The sequence below is a fragment of the Papio anubis genome, unplaced genomic scaffold (assembly GCF_008728515.1).
Source record: "Papio anubis isolate 15944 unplaced genomic scaffold, Panubis1.0 scaffold182, whole genome shotgun sequence".
NCBI lineage: Eukaryota > Metazoa > Chordata > Mammalia > Primates > Cercopithecidae > Papio > Papio anubis.
In genome coordinates, this window is record NW_022161823.1 from 47694 (window position 1) to 71580 (window position 23887).

Consider the following 23887-nt stretch of genomic DNA (forward strand, 5'->3'; position numbering starts at 1 on the left):
ATCATTTTCTTTTATTTTATTTTGTTATATTTATTTTGAGACAGAGTCGTGCTCTGTTGCCCAGGCTGGAGTGCAGTGGCACGATCTTGGCTTACTGCAACCTCTGCCTCCTGGGTTCAAACAATTCTGCCTCAGCCTGCCAAGTAGCTGGGATTACAGGTGTGTGCCACCCTGCCCGGGCTAATTTTTGTATTTTTAGTAGAGACGGAGTTTTGCCACATTAGCCAGACTGGTCTTGAACTCCCGACTTCCCAAAGCGCTGGGATTACAGGCATGAATCACCATGCCTGGCCTATTACTATTAATATAATACCTATTTTAAATTCATATCCTCTAAGATACAAGGTGAACACGCAGAGGAGGAAGGGAAGAACAAGTACCTGTTCTTCAAATACTAGCATTCTTCTGAGCATATGCTATGTGAAAAGTACATATAGTCTTCACCATTATAAGTACATATAGTCTACACCATTATTTGATTTGTTTTTATCTTTTAATTTTTATTTATTTATTTTTTAGTCTTCATTAAGTATTTGAAACCGGGAATATACTTGCCAGAATATCTGTCAGCAAACGATAATCTTCTATTTCACCCTTCTCAGGATCAGTTTTGGTGACCAATCCTATTGCTACGCCTGCGACAGCAGATGAAATTGGAACCCCTATAATTAGGAAAAAGAACTTCTGTGGCTAATGTGTACATGAGCTTAAAACATATATTTATCTATCAATTTTTTTTTTTTTTTTCCGAGAGGGAGTCTCGCTCTGTTGCCCAGACTGGAGTGCAGTGGCATGATCATGGCTCACTGCAGCCTCTGCCTCCCGGGTTCAAGCGATCCTCCCACCTCAGCCTCCCGAGTAGCTGGGATTACAGGCGCCCGCCAACATGCCTGCCTAATTTGCTTGTATTTTTAGTAGAGATGGGGTTTCAACCATGTTGGCCCTGTTGGTCTTGAACTCCTGACCTCAGGTGATCTGCCAGCCTCGGCTTCCCAAAGTGCTGGGATTACAAGTGTGAGCCACCGTGCCCAGCAGACATTTTATTTATTTATTTATTTATTTATTTATTTTTGAGACAGAGTCTGGCTCTGTCGCCCAGGCTGGGGTGCAGTGGCGCCATCTCAGCTCACTGCAAGCTCTGCCTCCTGGGTTCACGCCATTCTGCTGCCTCAGCCTCCTGAGTAGCTGGGACTACAGGCACCCACCACCATGCCTGGCTAATTTTTTCGTATTTTTAGTAGAGACAGGGTTTCATCGTGTTAACCAGGATGTTCTCAATCTCCTGACCTTGTGATCCGCCCGCCTCGGCCTCCCAAAGTGCTGGGATTACAGACGTGAGCCTCTGTGCTCGGTCCAGACATTTATTTTTAATGTAAATGGATATTGTTATCTAAATTGACAATCACCGAAGCTGAGTTGGAAAAGTCTTAAGAGGTCATTTGACTACTTCATTTGTTTTTGAACATATAATAAAGTTCCCTAAAACAATGTAAACAAGTACTATATCCAGCAAAAACTTCTCTAACAATAGCAAACTTTATAACTTTTAAATTATCCATTGCTCTGCTTTTTGGTTTCAGGTGTCTTATTTTCTTTTTGTTGGAAAGTAAGCATCTATTTGGTAAATTCTTCCAGTTTGAACCCCTCAGTTTACCCCCCCCATGGCAGCTAACATTAGTGTATCCTCCTAGAAAATTTCTGTGCACAAGTATAAATGTAAATATAATCTTTTGTTTTCTTTACTCATGGTGGCAGACCCTATGCATTTACTGTTTTGCACCTTGCCTTTTTCACTTAATAACATGTCTTGGATAGTGACACATACCACCACACAAAGCTCTACTTTATTCCTTTGAATAGTTGCATAGTACTCCCTATATGTTTTATAAGTCACACACAGAAGTGCGATTGCTGAGTCAAAAGGTATGTGCATTTACGTTTGTTACACTGTCAAACTGCCTTCTAAAGACATAGCATTTTAAACTTTTTCCAGTGGTATAAGAAGGTACATGCTACTCTATATTCTTATTAATTCTTGTCAAATCTTTTGATTTTTCTCAATTTAAAGGGTAAAAAATGGTTATTTTAAATCTGACTCGTTTTCTATGACTGAGGTTGAAAACTATTTCATGTTCATAAACCTATTTATGTCTTATTTTGAGAACTCCCTGTTCATGACCTTCAACATTTTTCTACTTGGTTGCCAGTCTTTTTATTATTGATCTTTTTTCAATATGGACAGATCTTTATTAAAATGTAAAGATAAAATATTATGTTTAATAACATATAAATATAAAATATTTTATTTCCTAGTTAGTTGACTTTGCTTATGGTCATTAGTTTTCCGTGTAGAATTTTTAGTTTATGTAATCATGGTTCCTGGGTTTTGCTTAGATTTTGATAAAACCTACCATCTTTCATTTGTTTAAGTTTTGATCACTTGGAATTTACTTTGGTGTAAAGGAGTGTGTATCTCATTTCATTTTCTCTAAGCAACCTCATCTATACTTATGGTTTTAACCACCATCTATAATGTTGATGACTTAAAAATCTATCCCTTCTGCCCAGCTCTCTGTGCCAAACCCTGGACCTGTATTAGTAAACTGCTTGTCAGACATCTCCAGCTAAATGTACCCAAAGCACCTTAAATATATATTCAAAATTGAGCCAGGCCCAGTGGCTCACGCTTGTAATCTGAACGCTTTGGTAGGCCGAGATGGGAGGATCACTTGAACTCAGGAATTTGAGAACTGCCTGGGCAACATAGTGAGACCTCATCTCTATAAATAATAATAATAATAATAATAATAATAATGATGAAAGAAATACGTATCTGTTCAAAATTGAATCACTATCAAAAAATCGTTTACCTCCTGCATTCTTTGGTTTAAAGTAACTAAGACACTCACGCCAGAATCAACATTTCTTTCATTTCCTATATCCCATCAAGTCACAAAGATCTGTTTAATTTTTTAGAAAGCTGTCCTTTACCCTAAATATTAAAATACCTATTGCTACTTTTTAGTCTGAGTCCATATCATTTCTTGACCTGGCAACAAGCTCCCTGTCTGGCTTCCCAGATTTTAGTTTCTCTCTTTACTTCTTAGTCTCTGCCATCTCATTCCCCAGGGCTATTCATCACTTAAGCTGGGAAAAACTATTTGGAAAAAACAAAAGCAGATTCAAATCATGCCACTGTTTTCCATAAAATCCTTCAAGTTCCTCACTGACTGCTTTCAGGAAATGTTTGTACATATTCTGAGGTCAAATAAATTTGGAAAAATATTACATGTCCTATTCCTAGAGAGTCAGTATTAGAATTAGCTTATTAAAGTCTATTTAACCCACATTAAACAAACCTGCTTAACCCTGCTGAAACTTACTTTAGAACAGGATAAACTTTTTCATGGTGTACAATAATCAATGTCCTGTGGAACACTATTCCATGGAATACTGAATTGGAAAAATGCTGGCTTTAAGTTCAAACTCCTTAGCATAACAATGACCTTCAACATATGATTCTACTTTATTACCTTAACACCTCTTTCGAGGGCATTCCTGAAACACACTACACTGTTTCATAATTTCTTAACTTTGCACATGCTGGTCCCTTCATGTGAAATACAGGCCCTGCTCCTGATATGCCCAGTCAACAACTACTCAGCCTTTAAAATCAAATGAAGTGTAGTAGTCTCTCTAAGCCAATTATGCTCAGCCTAGTTCATCAATCACCCTGTATGCCTCATACATATTTGTATTATTACCTCTTCGATCTATTAGTATCTTTTTGTTTGTTTTCAAACCTTTAAGCTTTTTCAAAACCTGGGTACAATTTGTATCCCCGGGCCCAGGGCATAGGACAGTGCCTGACTTAGAGCAGGGCAAGCCCTTTTCAAGCAATTCAAAATCATATTTGAATTGAACTGTATACCCTGTATTGGCCCATCCCACAGGACTTGACATTCATTCTTATCAAATTTAACTTTTTTGAGGTTTTTGGCTTTATCGCTTCACATTTAATTTTTAAACTATTAAGCTCCATATTTTTTTATCCTGCTCAATTTTGTCATTTAACAAATCAGTCACTCATTCCTTTTAATCAGTATCCTTTTTATTGGCAGGCCAGTGTTCTCAGTCAAGTCAACATTGAAAGAGACACGGCTGAAACAAGCATCCTCAAGTCTTCAACCTGAGATCCTCCTCTGACCTGCTGATCACATTAAGCAGTCCCTTTGCTCATCCCTTAGCCAGTATGAATGGTGCACCTATTATCTAGTCTAAATTTCTGCATCATTTACACAAGGTATCATAAAGATATCATAAGCCATAAAGCTGAATTACAGATACATCACACCAACAGCAATACCCTCTACTGCAAATCCAGTAATTTCTTCAAAACAGAAAGTGAATTAAATAACTATGGCATGACTTGTTTTGGAGAAGTCTCTTCTGGCTTCTTTCTGTAGTCCGTTTCCTTTCTTTCTTTCTTTTTTTTTTTTTTGAGACAGAGTCACTCTGTCACCCAGGTTGGAGTGCAGTGGCATCATCTCAGCTCACTGCACCCTCTGCCTCCTGGGTTCAAGTGATTCTCTTGACTCAGCCTCCCAAGTAGCTGGGATTATAGGCGTGGGCCACCACACTCAGCTAATTCTTGTATTTTTAGTAGAGACAGGGTTTCACTATGTTGGCCAGGTGGGCCTCAAACTCCTGACCTCAAGTGATCCACCTGACTCAGGCTCCCAAAGTGCTGGGATTACAGGCATGAGCCACCATGCCTGGCCCATTTCCTTTCTAAACTACTTACAAACCATTCTTTTTATAACTTAAGAGTCTTGTTGAGGGTCACAGTCAAGTTCATCGTGTTATACTTTATAGAAAATACTTTTCTTCTCTTCCAATAATTACATTTTCTGTCCTTGGGATACCAGTCTCCATGATTTCTCAATGCCTGCCATCATACTTCAGTAATCTAATCCTGAAGTTCTCATCATAATCGAGGATGAGTTTTTGTCTAGACCAAAAGATCTGAATTCATATAAAAATGGCAGGTAAAGACTCTCCTATGATGTCATCTTTTATTTTTCAGTTTACCTTTTTCAAGATTTGTTCAGTGTTTTCCAATATGAGATTTGGAATGGAAACACAAGTGCCATGAAGACGAAGACTGTTTTGTTCATCACCATGTCCTAAGAACTTAGATCAGTGCTTGGCACATAGGTGCCACAAAGTAAAGATTTGTAGAGTGAAAGACTGAAGATGAAAAGAGTAGCAGCAGTATTTTACCAGCTACCTTAAACATCAGATTATGTTTTCCTTTATTGAATAAATTAGAAAAGTGCCTTTAGCATTTTTTGCTTTGGCCTGTTTTTAATTTTTCTAGATAATATTACTATATATTCACACCATGTTTTCATTTTATCCTCTGTTACGGCCCTCCTTTCTATCTTTCATGCCAGTACTGTAAATGTATGAACTTATCAGAGAACTCCTGTGGCCTCTTTAGTGTCTTTAGGTTCCTTCTCTCTTTCTTCTTGAATAGCAGCATTGACGACAGTTTGGCACGAATTGGTTTTAAGAATCTCCTAGCAGCCAGGCGCTGTGGCTCACGCCTGTAATCCCAGCACTTTGGGAGGGCAAGGTGGGTGGATCACGAGGTCAGGAGTTCGAGACCAGCCTGGCCAATATGGTGAAACCCCATCTCTACTAAAAATATAAAAATTAGCCAAGCGTGGTAGCACATGCCTGTAATCCCAGCTACTCAGGAGGCTGAGGCAGAAGAATCACTTGAACCCAGGAGGCAGAGGTTGCAGTGAGCAGAGATTGCACCACTGCATTCCAGCCTGGGCAACAGAGCGAGACTCTGTCTCAGAAGGCAAAAAAAACCAAACAAACAAACAAAAAAAACACCTCCAAGCATAATGCGTTCCTTTTTGGCGTTTCAGACCTGGGGATTATAATGAACCATTTGTAGTCCGCCTTCCTAAAATTGTGTGTACATGCCTGAGTGGCATTGTTCTCTTGGCTTGTATAAATTGACTGAAAGAATACAGTTGCTTTCTCTTATGAGTCCTAATAGTACTTACTAAGCAAAACTTCCTTGGTGATTGGAATCAATTCTGGAGCTCTCTACCTTTTGGAAGGAAATAAAGTTTACTAGGTCACCAATGCAAATAAAAATTTTTCAGTGTACTGCTTTTAGCTAAAAATAAGAATTCCAGCAGATATCTGGATATCTGAAGCTCTACTTTTCAACCATCTTGCTCTGGCTTGATTTGGTCATCTGTAATCTGACTTTGAGTTTTACTAAAACCCAAATTTAAAGAAATCTTATATTTTATACTAACAGGTGTGTATAAAAGGTTAGCATGTTTTTTTTTTTTAATCTTTTTTGTAGAGATGGGGTCTTGCTATGTTGCCCAGGCTGGTCTTCAACTCCTGGCCTCAAGTGAGCCTCCTGCCTTGGCCTCCCAAAGTGTTGGGATTACAGGCATGAGCAGTATCAGCAGTTCTGAGACATAATTCTTTTACCTGAATCCATTAATGCTAAACTTCCGCCACATGCAGATGCCATAGAAGACGACCCTATAGAAAAAAAAATACTTGCTTTATATTATACTGATTTTTTTAAATGTAGCAAAGTATTACTAGTGGTTATTTCCTTATAAATATTCAATTACAATACAAATATTCAATAGTCTCTTTTTTTTAAAAGCACCTAAGGCAAGTTCTTTTAAGCTATAAACTATGGGGCTGCATGATCCAATATGGTAGCCATTAGCCATAAGTGGTGACTTAAAGTTTAATCAATTAAAATAAATTTAATTCTTCAACTAGATAGCACAGAGAAAGAGGATTTCTATCATCACAAAAAGTTTTATTTTATTATTATTTTTTGAGATGGAGTCTCAGCTTGTCACCACACCCAGCTAATTTTTTGTATTTTTAGTAGAGACAGGGTTTCACCATGTTAGACCCTCGGAACCTTGTGATCCGCCCGCCTCGGCCTCCCACAGTGCTGGGATTACAGGTGTGAGCCACCACACCCAGCCCATCACATAAAGTTCTATTGCACAGTATTGCTACAGATATTCTAATAGACTTCCTAGGGCATATCTTTTTTCTTGCTTATCAGAAGTAGTTAAAGATATAGGGCTTTGGCTCTCTCACTCGCATAAGCCCATTAGTTTAGTCACACCCAGTAGAGAACCACAAAGTCTTTAGTTTAAATTCTGAGTTTACTTTGGTATTTTTCTCTCAAAATCTGTGACTATCTGATTTATGTCTGTTACACCTTTAAGAACTCCATGACCTTTCTGCCTTTAACGACTGCACTGTACCTTGACCCATGGACGAATTTTTTATTTAAATGTGACCTCTTGCCTAGACTCCCTCTGTGATGTCCACTTATTATTCATGTGGATATGTGACAGGTATCCCCTGCCTAATGATCACTCTATTTTGGCCCTTCTCCTCTCTGATAACCTTGTTCTGTGGTTTGTTTGTAAAAATAAAGAAACAAGCCAAACTGGATCTACTGTAACAGATAAAGAAAAGCATTTGTTTTATATTGCTTTCAAAACAACTCATTAGCTAAGAACAGAGATTAAGACAAGTATATGATTAACTCAATACATTTTTCTCTTGCAATATACTTGGGTTCTGTAGTAACAAACAAAATGTAACACTACATTTGAAAACTTAATAATAGAATAGGGAATATGGTCTTTTCTACTATGAAAGAAGTATTTCAATACTGTACCATTTGACTCTAGGACTTCAGATGTAACTCTTATGGTGAAAGGAAAATCTTTGGGAATAACAGGATACAAAGCTTTCTCAGCAAGAGCACCTAAATTAGAATAGAAAACAGTAAGTAAAAAAATGTATTAAGTCTCTGTAAGAATACTGTATAAGTTTACAGATCTGTACTTACCATGCCCAAGTTCTCTTCTATTTAAACCAGTGACTTTGCCAATTTCATTAGTTGCATAAGGAGGAAACTTAAAAAAAACACACACACATATACAATTGACATAGAAAGATGTCCAAGTTATATTACCAAAATAATAGAACTTACAGAACAGTAGAATCTCATTTTTGTTTTTTAAAAAAGTACATTCATAAATATACAGAACATGTACGATATAAATTTAACATACATACCAAATTGCTTAAAATAGCTATTACAAGTATGTAAATGGATTAGGATGTGGGAACTGGAGGGGTATGGAGATTTACACCATAAACTTCCATTACATTTAAATTATTAACAATAACAAAATGTTATATTTTTGTAATAAGAAAAAATATGTACATATTTAAAAAGTACACATTGAAGAATCAGATTTTTTTTCCCATAGCAAAGCCCACATTTATTTCACTAAATTGAAATTTAATTTACACTGATACTTTTTAGAGTTATCTCTCTCCACTACCTTTTTCAGATATGAAACAAAATACATGAATGGGAAAGTTGCATGTTTTGAAGTATTTCTCAAGCAAAACGTAATGACAAAAATGTATGGAGGAAACAGCTGTTTTCCATAAGAGTTTTATTTTAGACAGTGGTTGCAAACTGTTTTATATGATGTATATGTTATCTTGAAGAAATATGAATTAGTTGTGATCATTTGACAATAGGAAGACTTCCGATAAAAATTTGTAGTTTCAGGTCGGGTGCAGTGGCTCATGCCTGTAATTCCAGCACTTTGGGAGGCCAAGGCAGGCAGCTCACTTGAGCTCAGGAGTTTGGGGCTAGCCTGGCCAACATGGTGAGACCCTCTATCTACTAAAAATACAAAAATTAGCCAGGCGTGGTGGCGCATGCCTGTAATCCCAGCTACTCAGGAGGCTGAGGCACGAGAATTGCTTGAACCCAGGAGGTGGAGGTTGCAGGGAGCCGACACTGCGCCACTGCCCTCCAGCCTGTGCAACAGAGACTCCGTTTAAATTAAAAAAAAAAAAAAATTTCCCCAAATATTTATAATTCCAGTTTAACAATAATTTTTTTTTTTTTTTTTTTTTTGAGACGGAGTTCTGCTCTTGTTGCCCAGGCTGGCGTGCAACGGTGTGATCTCAGCTCACTGCAACCTCTGCTTCTGGGTTCAAGCGATTCTCCTGCCTCAGTCTCCCAAGTAGCTGGGATTATAGGCATGCACCACCATGCCCGGCTAATTTTTTATTTCTAGTACAGACAGGGTTTCACCATGTTGGTCAGGCTGGTTTTGAACTCCTGACCTCAGGTGATCTGCCCGCCTCGGCCTCCCAAAGTACTGGGATTATAGGCGTGAGCCACTGCTCTTAAAAGCAGTGGATGGAGCAGTAATCTGATTAAACCTCTGGATCTAGCAGTCAATTTGCAGGAAATAGAGAGGGCAGAGGAACACATTGAATTGCACCAGGAGTGAGCAATCAGCAACCCCCAATCTGGGAGACTTTAAGTCAAATGGTTATGGGGCTTCAACAGATAGACTGTAAGAAAAGAATGTAATGGAGGAGAAATGTATAGATTTAAAAAGACTTAAAGAAATATCAGGCCAGGCATGGTGGCTTACGTCTATAATCCCAGCTGAGGCAGGCAGACTGCTTGAGCCCAGGAGTTTGAGACCAGCCTGGGCAACATGGCAAAACCCCATTTTGTAAAAAATCTAAAAATTAGCGGGTTGTGTGGTGGTGCCTATAGTCCAGCTACTTAGGGGGTTGAGGCAGGAGGATCACTTAAGGCCGGGAGATGGAGGTTGCAGTGAGCCAAGATGGTGCCACTGTACTCCAGCCTGGGTGACACAGTGAGACTCCATCTCAAACAAACTAAAACAGAAAAGGAAATACCAAACGTTTTAAAGAAAAAAAACAAGACTAAACTATAGTATCTAGAAATGGAGCCAGGAAATCCAAGATGATTACTATAAAACTTGAGTAGTTACCTACTTTTAGGAGACGAAGGGTATTGAGATTGGGATGAAAAACATGGAGGGGCTTTTGAGGTGGCTGGAAATGTTAAATTTCCTGACTTGGATGGTGGTTACAAGGGTATTTGCCTTATAAAAACTTATTAAGCCATCCTTTGTTTCATACAGTTTTCAGCACCTATGCTTTATTTTATAATAAAGAGATTTAAAAAAATAAAATATGGCAATAATGGCCCATATCCTTCTCCAGCTCCCTCCCCAACCCCCTTACCCAATAATCAGCTAGACCTCCATTTTGCACAGCTGCCCTTTTAAGACTGCCACATGCTCTCCAGCTCATGACAAAAAACCTGCTTTACTCAATTACAATTCCTCTCTGGCTTCTGTAGCACCAGGGTATATCCAGAACAGGATATTTATAAGGGATTCAAGACCTGTATGAATCTCGATGTTTATGGATATTCTGTAGCATATACTTTCTACGAAAAATGTTCTCTATTGATTACAGCAGAATCAGCAAAAGTGAAATGCTGGGATTATGGGCAGCCAACAAGGGTTACACAAAAGCGAAATGACTTGCTACTTTACATAAGTCTCTCATGTTGTATTCCTTTTATTTTTATTATCTGAGACAGGGTCTCACTCTGTTGCCCAGGCTGAAGTGGAGCGGGTTGATAATGGCTCGCTGCATTCTCAACCTCTTGGGCTCAAACAATCCTCCCATCTCAGCCTCCCGGGTAGCTGGGACTATAGGCAGATGCCACCATGCTTGGCTAATTTTTAGATTTTTTTGTAGAGACAGGATCTCACTATGTTGCCAAAGCTGGTCTTGAATTTCTGGGCTCAGCAATCCTCCCTCCTCAGCCTCCCAAAGTGCTGGGATTACAGGTATGAGCTACCATGCCCTGCTCTCCATGAATATTCTTCAAATAATAAAATTAAAAGTACTTTATATTAGGTCTAGTCCCTTAGGATTTGTTGTGAATAAAGTCAATCACAAACTCAATTATCTAGAATCATCTCATATAAAGTAACTTAATATTAAATGTCTCATCTTTCACTACCAATCAACTGAGTATAAATATGAACATTTCAATGAGCAAATAAGGTGATTTGTCACTTGAGGTATTTAAAAAACTCTACTTTTGTTTGACACACATGTATACAGGCATGACTTTTTTTTTTTTTTTACCTACAACGATATTGTCTGCTACACTTTCTTTAGATTTTATGCATGACTTAATGACTTAGAACAGGAAGTTGTTGATTAGAAAAGTACTATTTATCTCTCTAAAGTACTTATGTCTTATCTCTCTAAAGTAGTACTTTAGAGACTTTAGTACTTTAGTAGAGAGTGCTAAAGTACTCTCTAAAAATACTACATCTCTATTTATCATTCTACACAAAGCTTGCCATGCCTTCTATAAGCAATAAAATAGTAGCCCCAAACTGACCTTAATAGATATATGATAAAACTAGAAAAGTAAAATATTATTGGTAAAACCCAGGTAGTGGATATATGGATAGTCACTGTAAAGTTCTTTCAACTTTACTGTATCCTGGAAGTTTTTAAAAATAAAATGTTCCAGCCTGAGCAACATGGCAAAACCCCATCTCTAGAAAAAAATAGAAAAATTAGCCAATTGTGGTTGCACAAGCCTGTAATCCCAGCTACTTGGGATGCTGAGGCGGGAGGATGTCTTGAGCCTGGGAGGGAGAGGTTGCAGTGAGCTGAGACTGCACCATTCCACTCCAGCCTGGGCAACAGAGTGAGACCTTGTCTCATAAAAATTAATAAAATAAAATTTTGGGGAAAAAAATTCACCTTACCTCATAGTGCAGCATGAAATTTTTATCTTTTATCCCACTACAAATAAAAGGCATAATATTAAAAACATCATAGGGAAAAACATATTTATTTCAAAACACAACTAAAACAGATTTAAGGGGATTTTACAAAACAACTAGGTGTTAATGAAAAATCAGACTGAAACTGAAAACCAAAGAATTAATTAGAAGGATGATTGTGACGTGATATTTTCTTCTGGGGCTCATGAATGAATTGTACAGATTTAGGAAACCAATTTTGCCTTAAATATAAGTCCTTAAATATCCAGATTTGAATACTAAGGCAAGACAATAGATGTATTTTTAAGCATTAATAACTACTGAGAGAATCCTAAATGCTATACTCACCTTAGTTAAATCTCAGAGCTACAATGCTTCTCCCAGTCAATATGTGAAATGAAGAAAAAGTCCTGGGATGGGGCAGAATCTGCATGATCATAAACTGTAGCTTTGGAGAAAGAAATCTAAAAACCAAACTCCTTCAGAGGACTAAAGGAATCACAGATTTTGGGAGCTAGAGAGGATTATAGCAGGTCATTGGCCCAGTTCATTTTATAAGAAATAGAAATCTGAGTGACCATGTGTGCCCCTTTATTTACACAGGTTATAGACCTAAGACTGGAATATATGGAGGTACCCTGACCAAGCCCAGTGTTCTGCATTCCACCTTCACACACACAGCTGCACTGTCGATCCTATCAGATACATGGAAAACAAGTACAGCGGCTATCCTGAAGATACTGGGAATTATCCCCATCAGTTGGGCAGCAGGCAAAGGGAGGCCAGGCCGTGTGGTCTTCTGAGACCCTTAACCAGGAACAGGAAGTAGCCCTACTACGCACTGAGGAAAATAAAGAACTGGCTATGAGTGTCAAGACTCTATGCAATAATGCTGGTGAGGATTGCAATACAGATTTTTTTTTTTTTGAGACAAGAGTCTTGCTCTGTCGCCCAGGCTGGAGTGCAGTGGCGCGATCTCAGCTCACTGCAAGCTCCGCTTCCCGGGTTCACGCCATTCTCCTGCCTCAGCCTCCTGAGTAGCTGGGACTACAGGTGCCCACCATCACGCCCGGTTAATTTTTGCATTTTTAGTAGAGATGGGGTTTCACCGTGTTAGCCAGGATAGTCTCGATCTCCTGACCTCGTGATCCGCCCATCTCAGCCTCCCAAAGTGCTGGGATTACAGGCGTGAGCCACCTCGCCCGGCCTACAATACAGATTCTTATCATCAAAATCTATCAGCATGATTTTACTGTTGACTTTTTAGGGGTAGAGGAGGACAGCCAAGTATTTCTGAACACAAAATCACAACGGGATTCAACAAGGCTTTTCATTACCAAAGTTTTTCATTAACAGCCTCCAGATCATTTTCAGCAATGGGGGCTTTCGTGTATTTATTTGCTCTCTTGTTTCGAATAGAAAAACCAATCCATTCAAGATTACCAAGGAAGTCTGTCCTAAGAAATCATTCTAGAGACAGAGAACAAACTAAATGTACTCACATTAAAGAATTAAATGCTTTACTAACATTTGTTCCAAATCAGTAATTTAGAAGACAATCTAGCACACACACAAAATCCTTTGAAATCATGATGATGTAATCAGAAAAATGAATTGCAAAAACACGGTTAACAAAGTAACAATAATTAATAATATACCACATAAGCTTTAATTATATACTAGGATATCATAAAACATAACAAACATCGTAAAAACATAACTTACTTTATAGCTGTTATAACTTGATCTGACTTAATACTGGATTCTAATGAATCAAATGTAACGGTACAAAGCACCTAAAAAAGAAAAAGAATTCCTCAGGCTTTAATATACTAACCACAAAGATGAAAACTAAAAATATTTGAAGAATCCAACTCACTCTTAAAAAAATGGGATAAGTACATCCTACACAAAGCTTGCCATGCTACTAAGTGCAGTATACACTTATTTGTTCTACAAATATTCATACTATATGTAAACCTCAATAATCCAAAGTTCTAACATTGCACAGACTATATATGTAAAGCACTGCACTAGGAGTGCTGGGGAAAGAAGGCATGAAAAGAAAGCAATATTTTTAAGAACTATGTATGAGAGTACGCTAAGGAAGCCTCAATACAGGTTCAGCCAATACGACTGCCTGCTTAAAATTAAAAAAAAATCAGGCCAGGCGTGGTGGCCCACACCTGTAACCCCAGCACTTTGGGAGGCTGAGGTGGGCGGATCACGAGGTCAGGAGTTCGAGATCAGCCTGGCCAATATGGTGAAACCCTGTCTCTACTAAAAATACAAAAATTAGCTGTGCATGGTGGCGTGTGTCTGTAGCCCTAGCTACTTGGGACGCTGAAGCAGAAAAATAGCTTGAACCCGAGAAGCGGAGCTTGCAGTGAGCCGAGATTGCACCACTGTACTCCAGCCTGGGCAACAGAGCAAGTCTCCATCTCAGAAAAAGAAAAAAAAAAATTAAGAAAATCAGTCTTCTTTGTAGAGACATAACATAATCCAGAGACTCTACAATGTATCATTCACAACATCCAGAAAACAACCTACAAGGAAACAGGGCCCCTTCTCAAGAAATAAGAACAGGAATGGAGGCTGATTCTGAGTAGATGAAGATGGTGGATTAGCAGACAAAAGATTTCTTTTTTTTTTTTTTTTTTGAGACACAGTCTTGCTCTGTTGCCCAGGCTGGAGTGCAGGGGCACGATCTTGCTCACTGCAACCTCCGCCTCCTGGATTCAGACAATTCTCCTACCTCAGCCTCCTAAGTAGCTGGGACTACAGGTGTGTGCCACCACACCCGGTTAATTTTTTGTATTTTTAGTAGAGATGGGGTTTCACTGTATTAGCCAGGATAATCTCAATCTCCTGACCTCATGATCCACTGGCCTTGGCCTCCCAAAGTGCTGGGATTACAGGTGTGAGCCACCACGCCCGGCGACAAAAGATTTTTAACAGCTATTATAACTATACTCAAAGGACATTAAAAAAAAAAAGTGGAAATTCTACAATTGAAAACTTTAATATCTCATAATGGAAAGGAGATAGCAAGAGTCAGTAAGCATGAAGATGAATGAACCGAAATTGTCTAATTTGCAGAAGAGAGGAAAGAGAATATAGTTGCAGTGACCTGTGGGACCGTATCAAAAGGATACGTGCAGCTGCAATTCCAGAAGGCAAGAAGAGAGAAAATGAGCCAGGAAAAAATATTTGAAGAAATAATCGATGAAAATTCTCAAGTTTGGTGAAAGACATGAATGTACAGATTTAGGCTCAGGACACTTTTAGCAGGATAAATTCAAAGGAAATCATACCTTTCAATCATAATGCTGAAAACCAAAGATAAGGAGCAAATCTTGAAAGCACCCACATGAAAACAATAATAATATATAAGGAAGAATGATTTGAATGTATCTTTTTCATCAGAAAAACATGGAGAACAAAAACCACTGAAACATATTTAGGTGCTAAAAGAAAAAAAGGCTCACCCCAGAATTCTATACCCAGCAAAAAGATTCTTTGTACACAGAGGCAAAATAAAGACATTTCAGAAAAACAAAAGATAAGAATTTGTTAATAGAAAACTCATATGATGGGCTGGGCGCGGTGGCTCACACCTGTAATCCCCAGCACTTTGGGAGGCCGAGGCGGGCGGGTCACGAGGTCAGGAGATCGAGACCATCCTGGCTAACACGGTGAAACCCAGTCTCTACTAAAAATACAAAAAAATTAGCCGGGCATGTTGGTGGCCAGCTGTAGTCCCAGCTACTCGGGAGACTGAGGCAGAAGAATGGCGTGAACCCAGAAGGCAGAGCTTGCTGTGAGTCGAGATCGCGCCACAGATCACCCTACTGCACTCCAGCCTGGGCAACAGAGCGAGACTCCATCTCAAAAAAAGAAAACTCACAGGATGATATTAAAGGAAGTCTTGTCAGAATGAAGGGAAATGATACTGGATCCACACTTGGATCTTCAGAAAGGAATAAAAAGCACCAGAAATGGTAAATATGTGGGCCAATATAAAAGCCTGTCTTTTTCTTATTACTTCTTTAAAAGACATGATTGTAGGAAAGTTGTAACACCGCCTTGTGGGGGTTTATGACACATACAGATGTAACTCATAAGACAACTGCAATATAAAGGATAGAAGAGGTGGGAAATGCACCTAAATGGTTTCAAAGTTTCTTCATTTTATATTAAGTGGTACAAAATTAATTCTAAAAAGACTGTGAGGGCCTGGCATGGTGGCTCACGCCTGTAATACCAGCACTTTGGGAGGCCAAGGCAGGAGGACTGGACTGCTGGAGCCCAGGAATTCAAGACTAGCCTGGGCAATATGGCAAAACCCTGTCTCTACAAAAATTTTTAAAAATAAATAAATAAAAAGACCTGTAAGAAGTTATGAATGTATGCTGTAATTTCTACAGTAATCACTGGAAAATAATTCAGAGGTACAGCTAAAAAATAAATAGGCAAATTAAAATAAAATTCTAAAAAAATATTTAATTCATTCAAAAAGAAGGCTGAATGAAAGTAAAAAATAGAGAAACAAAAAACAGAAGGGCAAAAGAAAAATAATAAAATGACAGTAAATTCAATCACATCAATGTTTAAATTCAACATGAATGGACTAAGTACTACAGCTACAAAGCCAGAGATTGTCACAATGGATAACAAAAGTATGCAGAACATCTTAATAAAGGCATTTTAAAAACTTGACTAAAGAGCATAAAACAAAACCTGAATCAAAGGTGACACACACTATATTCACTGTAAAGACTCTAACTTAAATTGTAAAAGTATCATTCTTCTCTCAGATTAATATAAAAATTTAGTGCAATTATAATTGTAAATCCTAAAAGGAAATTTTGAGAACTTGATGTAATACTAAAATTCAAACAAAGGAACAAATGTACCTAAAGTTTAAGATAATTTTGAGGGGATTAAACAAACAGGGAAGATGACTTGCTTCTCAGATATTAAAATATATCCCTAAATCATAATAATTAAAATAGTTTGACAGTGGCCCAGAAAATTCACGTAACAATGAAAAAGGATATAGCTTAACAATGTGTTTATAAACTCTGACTATCATAAGTTAACATCTCAAGTCATTCAGAAAAATAAAGTATTAGTAAATAATGTAAAATTGGCTCACTATGGAGGTTTTCATTTTATACAACATGTAGGAATAAACTCAAAGATCGACTAATGGTCTAAATTTGACAGCTAAAACTAGAAAGCTAATAGAAAAAGTAGGTGAGTAACTTTGTGACTTTAAGGTACAGAAGAATTTATATCAGAACTAAAGATTTCAGGTTTACTCTAAACATAGTAGACTACCGCAGGCAAAGTTAAAAGGCAATCAATAAAAGAGACATATATATAAAGTTTGTTACCAAAAAGAATTAATATTTAAAACACTTAAGAAATTACTGCAGGCCAGGCGCGGTGGCTCATGCCTGTAATCCCAGCACTTTGGGAGGCCGAGGCGGGCGGATCACAAGGTCAGGAGATCGAGACCACAGTGAAACCCCGTCTCTACTAAAAATACAAAAAATTAGCCGGGCGCGGTGGCGCGCACCTGTAGTCCTAGCTACTCAGGAGGCTGAGGCAGGAGAATGGCGTGAACCCGGGAGGCGGAGCTTGCAGTGAGCCGAGATCGCGCCACTGCACTTCAGCCTGGGTGACAGAGCGAGACTCTGTCTCAAAAAAAAAAAAAGAGAGAAATTACTGCAAAATAGCAGGTAAAATACAGTAAACCATATTAAAAAAAGAAAAACTGGCCAAAGGATATGGACAGAAAATTCATAAAAGGGCAAACCTGAAGCAGGGTCACCACACTGCACAACTCTAGGGGACAATATCCATGTGAAAATAGTGCCCTGGAGGTGTGCAGTTCTCCAGGGCATGGTTTGTGCAGTGACCATGTTGACTGGCTGTCATATAAATAATGCTCAGCCTCACTAGTAATCAGGAAAATACAAATTAAAGCAAAAAGATACTACTGGGTACCTATCAGATTGATAGAATTAAAGAAACAATTAATGTGGGAAAGAAGTATAAAGCATAATATGGTACATAGAACAATGAATACAGAGGTAGGTAAATATTAATAAACGAACAGAAGGAGAACCAGAAGGCTACCTGTTAAATACAAGAGTGGGTGCCTATGTAAAGAATAAAGAATAGAAAAAGAATAGAACTGTACAGGCTACATGGAGAAAACAATGTGGGCCTTGAATAGGTCAACAATGACAATATGCCATAAACTGGAGTCTGAGTTACTCAATTTTGTATACCCAATATTAAAAGAAAGATATAACAGAAATATCAGATAATTCTAGAAAATGCAAACTAATTTATAGTGACAAAAGCAGATCAGTAGTCTCTTGAGGAGGTGGGGGGTAGGAAGAAGGAATTCCAAAAAGGCATGAGGAAACTCTTGGGGGTAACTGATATGTTCATTATCTTTTTCATTTTTAAATTTTTTAAGAGATAGGGTCTTGCTCAGTAGTCCAGGCTGGAGTGCAATGGCACAACCACAGCTCATTGCAACCTCGAACTCCTGGCCTCAAGCAATCCTCCCTCCTGGGCCTCCCAAAGTGCTGGAATTACAAGCATGAGCTACCATGCCTGGCCCGTTCATTATCTTAACTGATTTCTCAGTTGTATACATGTGAAAAGTTACCAAAACACACATTTTAAACAACATAGTTTATTGAATAGCAATTATACATCAAATAAACTGTTAAGATTGCATAAAAAACACACGAGAGGCCAAGCGTGGTGGTTCATGCCTGTAATCCCAGAACACTGGGAGGCTGTGGTAGGAGGATTGCTTGAGGCCAAGAGTTTGAGACCAGCTTGGGCAACAGAGTAAGACCTTGTCTCTACAAAAAAAAAAAGTTTTAATTAACCAGGCATGGTGGCACACGGCTGTAGTCCCAGCTACTAGGGAAGCTGAGGTGGGAGGATCACCTGAGTCCAGGAGTTCGAAGTTTCAATGAGGTATGATTGTGCCACTGCACTGGAGCCTGAGTGACAAAGCGAGAACCTGTCTCAAACTAAACAAACAAACAAGAACTGCCAGATATTAATTTAAATAAATAATATATACCATATGACAAAACCTACAGCATCTACTAATGTACTTCTATTAGATCTAATTAAACATTCTTAATTCAGCAAATAATTAGAGCTTTTTACATAAATTACCTGTGTTTGTCCTCTTTGAAATAATGCTGATCCATGAAGGGTTTTAAACGTATCTACCTCACAACTTATATTCCTAAGTGAAGTCAAATCCCGACCATCACACCTATAGTGATACAGGAAATAAATACATGAAGTCATACTGGAAATCAGATAAATCACACGTGTTTATTTCTGCCAGGAAATTCTCAGTCTCAGTTGCGTATCATAATCCCCTGTGGAACTTTAAAAAATAATAGATACTTGAGCACTATCCTGAATATCACTGAATCAGAACGTCTGAAGTTGAACCTATATTACTGTGTTGTTAAAAAGCTCTATAGGTAGGCCAGGTGCGGTGGCTCATGCCTGTAAACCCAGCACTTTGGGAGGCCGAGGCAGGCAGATCATGAGGTCAGGAGATCGAGACCATCCTGGCTAACACAGTGAAACCCCGTCTTTACTAAAAATACAAAAAAGTAGCTGGGCGTGGTGGTGGGTACCTGTAGTCCCAGCTACTTGGGAGGCTGAGCGGGGAGAATGGCGTGAACCCGGGAGGTGGAGCTTGCAGTGGGCCGAGATTGCGCCACCGCACTCAGCCTGGGCGACAGAGCGAGACTCAGTCTCAAAAAAAAAAAAAAAAAAAAAAAAGTGCTCTACAGGGAATCCTGAAGTGCAGTCAGGGCTGGCAAGCACTGCTTTACACACAAGGCCCAAGACAGATGGTCACATATCTATGTATCTTCTTTCTTCAACAGGTGTCCATTTATATAGCAAATATTATAATTCTTTACTGTTCACTTGAAAAAAAACAAACTTTCTTTGATCAAGTTTCTATTTTCAAGGCAACTTGCAGAGACAGTGCATACTTAAATTTCAACAAAAAAGGGTATGTTTACCTTTTGTATTCATTCAAAATAATACTTCTAAAAACTTCCTTTGCAACAACATTGAAGGATTCTATTATTTCATATGGATCGGCCTCCGGAAATTTTTCTATAGAAAAAAGACAAACCAAGACAAAGTTTTTTACTTTTTAGGAGATAGGATTTCTCTAAAGGTCATAGCACAAAATCAACTAACTACAGGAATCAACCAAGGGAGATGACTCTGAACATGTAGTCCTCAGGCAAACAAAGTAGATAAATGTTCTCAAGCAACTGTGACATATCAAGTACCAAGTACCACAATGGTGTTGTTATCGAGAACTTAATTTTCTTTCTTTTTTTTTTTTTTTTTTTTGGAGACAAAGTCTCGCTCTGTTGCCCAGGTTGGAGTGCAATGGCGCAATCTTGGCTCACTGCAACCTCTGTCTCCTGGGTTCAAGCAATTCTCCTGCCTTAGCCTCCTGAGTAGCTGGAACTACAGGCGTGTGCCACCATATCCGGCTAATTTTTTGTATTTTAGTGGAGACGGGGTATTACCATGTTGCCCAGGCTGCTCTTGTAACTCCTGAAGTCAGGCAATCTGCCTGCCTCGGCCTCCCTAAGTGCTAGGATTACAGGCGTGAGCCACTGCGCCCAGCCCATCAGTTCCCTTTTCTATTATGTTACCAGAAGAATCCAGCCAACCTTTATGGAAAGGTCTGACAGTCTTTTTTTGTTTTTTTTTGGAAACGGAGTTTTGCTCTTGTTGCCCATGCTAAAGTGCAATGGCATGATCTCAGCTCACCGCAACCTTCGCCTCCTGGGTTCAAGCAATTCTCCTGCCTCAGCCTCCCTAGTAGCTGGGATTACAGGCATGTGCCAACACACCCAGCTAATTTTTGTATTTTTAGTAGAGACTGGGTTTCTCCATGTTGGTCAGGCTGGCCTTCAGGCTAGGCTCAAACTCCTGACCTCAGATGATCCGCCTGCCTTGGCCTCCCAAAGTGCTGGGATTACAGGCGTGAGCCATTGCGCCTGGCCTAACTGACAGTTTTAAGAGTAGTCACCCTCACTCTTTTGCCTTTAATCTAAATCTGCAAATTGGGGAACAATTTAAAAAATATATTATAAATCCCTACAGACTGTTTTCTATCTAATATTTGTCAAATGCTTTCATGAGCCAGGCACTTTATTGGTTTTTTAATACTTTTAACTTTCATAATAACTTATGAAATAAATTTTATTATTCCCATTCTACAGAAGAAAAAACTGAAGCTTAAAGGGGTGGAGTGCTGCGTAAGAGATAACCAGACTTTAAAAAAAAAAACATAAATAAAAAATAAAGAGGTGGAGTAAACTGCCTGAGACCACACAGATAGTAACTGATACAGCTGTGACCTGAATACAGATCTGTCAGCCTCAAAGGTTTATGGTTTTATTTTATTTTATTTTTAGCTTAGGGTTTAGATGTTAAGCTACTCTACCCTATCAATTACTTTATGCCAAGTTTTAAGTACTGTTCTCTCATGTGTATGGTTTATTAAATATAACTTCAAAGTAACCAAAACATAAGAAATGATCACAGAAAGATATATTAGTATCGTATCTTCCTCAGATAAGAATAATTTTTAATATTAGACTTTAATATCTTTTCTGCTTTAACTGAGTTGTACTTAGAAAAGAGAACAATCACTACCAAAACATTTAAAATATCCTATCAACCCAGAGGGTCGGGAAGCTATTCTACTATGTATAATACAAACAAAAAGTCATTTTTCTTTTAAAATAAGACAGTATTTGCTATAAAATTTCTTTCTTAACAACTAGGATGAAATGTAGTGAGAAAGGACTAAACTTATTCAATGACAATTACAATTAATGGCCTTAATATCAATGCCAACAGCATTTTTTTTTTTTCTTTTTTTGAGATGGAGTCTTGCTCTATTGCCCAGGCTGGAGTGCAGTGGCGATCTCAGCTCACTACAACTTCTGCCTAACAGGTTCAAGTGATTCTCATGCCTCAGCCTCCCGAGTAGCTGGGATTACAGGCGCCTGCCACCATGCCTGCCTAATTTTTGTATTTTTGGTAGAGATGGGGTTTCACCATATTGGCCAGGCTGGTCTTGAACTCCTGACCTCAAGTGATCCACCTGCTTTGGCCTCCCAAAGTGCTGGGATTACAAGCATGAGCCACCACACCTGGCCAGTTTTTTATCTTAAAATAAATATTCATGTGAAAGTATATTTGTCTATTAGAAAAATTAACAAAAACTATGTCATACTTCATTTATATTCCATTTGTGTTAGGTTGATATTATGCAGTAAGATCCTTTGCTTAATAATTTCTGGAGAGCTAAATTACCTAAGTTCTGTATCCTATGATTCCACTAGGTATTAAGAATAAGAATAGCATCAGTTAACATTTATTGAACACTTACTGTGTGCCAGGCACAGATGTAAATGATTCACTCATTTAATCCCCATAAACCAGGTATTATTAACACTGCAATTTCACAGATCAAGAACTCAATAATTTTAAAGAATATATTTGTGTTTTCAAATGACAAAATACCAGGTTACATTTCTTGTATGATAAGAATTTGATTCAGAAAAGATCAGGAACATTCACATTCAACATTTACTAGGTACCTACTCTGCATCAAATGTAGTGCTAGCCACATTTATAGAAGTTAATTTAGCAGTAACCCTGTGACATATCATTATTGCAAGTTTACTGAAAATAAAGCTGAGAAGCAATGAGAGTAACATTTATTTGAGATCTTCAACCAAAGTTTTTAAAAAAGTCTATTATTTCTTTCAACACTTTTAAAATTAAAAAATACATAGTAATAGCGGTTCTGTGCAAAGGGGACTTTCTCTTTCCCTGAAACAGCTCGGGGAGGCTTTGGAGAAGAGGTGGCATTTGAACCTTGAGTTAGAAGAAGACCACCTGCTATGAGAGAGCATTCCAGGTCTAGGGAACAGCAGCTGTAAAGTTCAAAGTCCTTTGAAGTCTTCTTTTCCTACGGATGTGATGCCTTTCCTCTTTGATGTTTAATCCCAAGAAGCAAGAGTCAGGCCACGTCTTATTAAAGCTGCCCTCAGCAAAAAAACAAAATAAAATAAAATGAAATTTACCTTTTAGTTGTTCCTCTGTATCTAATCTTATTTTGTTAATAGCTTCATCTCTGGAAACCTAAAAGAAAGTTGAGGTTCAGTTATTACATATACATGATATTTAACATTTCTATTTTCTAATTATTATACAATGAACACATTGTGAATTACTCAGATTTATCTAACTATAATATTCTTTAAAACACTGGAATTGGTTATTGATTTATGACAAATATTACCTGTTAATTCATTCAAATACATTTGTGCACTCCCCTAAAACTTATACTAAAAAGAAAAGAACTTTGGGTGGCCAAAGTGGGCAGATCACTTGAGGCCAGGAGTTCGAGACCAGCCTGGCCAACATGGTGAAACCTTGTCTCTACTAAAAATACAGAAGATAGCTGGGTGTGGTGGCGTGCACCTGCAATCCCAGCTACTTGGGAGGCTGAGGCAGAAGAATCGCTGGAAGGCGAAAGTTGCAGTGAGCTGAGATCATACCACTGCACTCCAGCCTGGGAGATAGAGAGAGACTGTCTCAAAAACAAAACAAAACAAAAGAATGGAGAAACAATTAGGCTTTTGTTAGCTTTTTGTTTAGAGATTTTTAATAAAAATAGGACTAACATTCATAAAATTACATGAGTTATGACAAAAATGTATTCCTAGGGCAATTATAGAAGACACAACTCGGGTATACCTACTTTTTCATGTTCGTAATCTGTAAAAACTGCATAGAGTCTCTCCATAGCGAGTCTATTTAAGCACAAAATAAATGTTAGCATAATAATATTTGGAAACATGAGGCAGTTTCTATTATAAACAAAACTGAAATATTTAATAATCAGCTAAAACTTTAATAAATACTTCAGAAAGAATTAAAAATTTACATTGCTATTTATCATTGCTAATCTGTTTACTATTTACAGCACAGAACCCAAATTTCTTTCTCTCACC

General features: G+C 38.2%; 1 protein-coding gene across 2 annotated transcripts in view; it reads right to left on the reverse strand.

Annotated features, from left to right (window-relative positions):
• Positions 1-23887, reverse strand: part of LOC101023568 (polyribonucleotide nucleotidyltransferase 1, mitochondrial) — a 58103-nt gene that overhangs the window by 11212 nt on the left and 23004 nt on the right. For both annotated transcript variants that reach the window (XM_003908670.2, XM_009184228.1), the window contains exons 10-19: positions 23635-23686; positions 22955-23012; positions 19850-19946; positions 18975-19077; positions 13482-13552; positions 11739-11775; positions 7934-8000; positions 7760-7849; positions 6529-6582; positions 556-662 (exon numbers count right to left, since the gene is read on the reverse strand). In XM_003908670.2, the coding sequence (XP_003908719.1) occupies positions 556-662; positions 6529-6582; positions 7760-7849; positions 7934-8000; positions 11739-11775; positions 13482-13552; positions 18975-19077; positions 19850-19946; positions 22955-23012; positions 23635-23686 (736 nt within the window). The remainder of the gene's footprint in view (positions 1-555; positions 663-6528; positions 6583-7759; positions 7850-7933; positions 8001-11738; positions 11776-13481; positions 13553-18974; positions 19078-19849; positions 19947-22954; positions 23013-23634; positions 23687-23887) is intronic.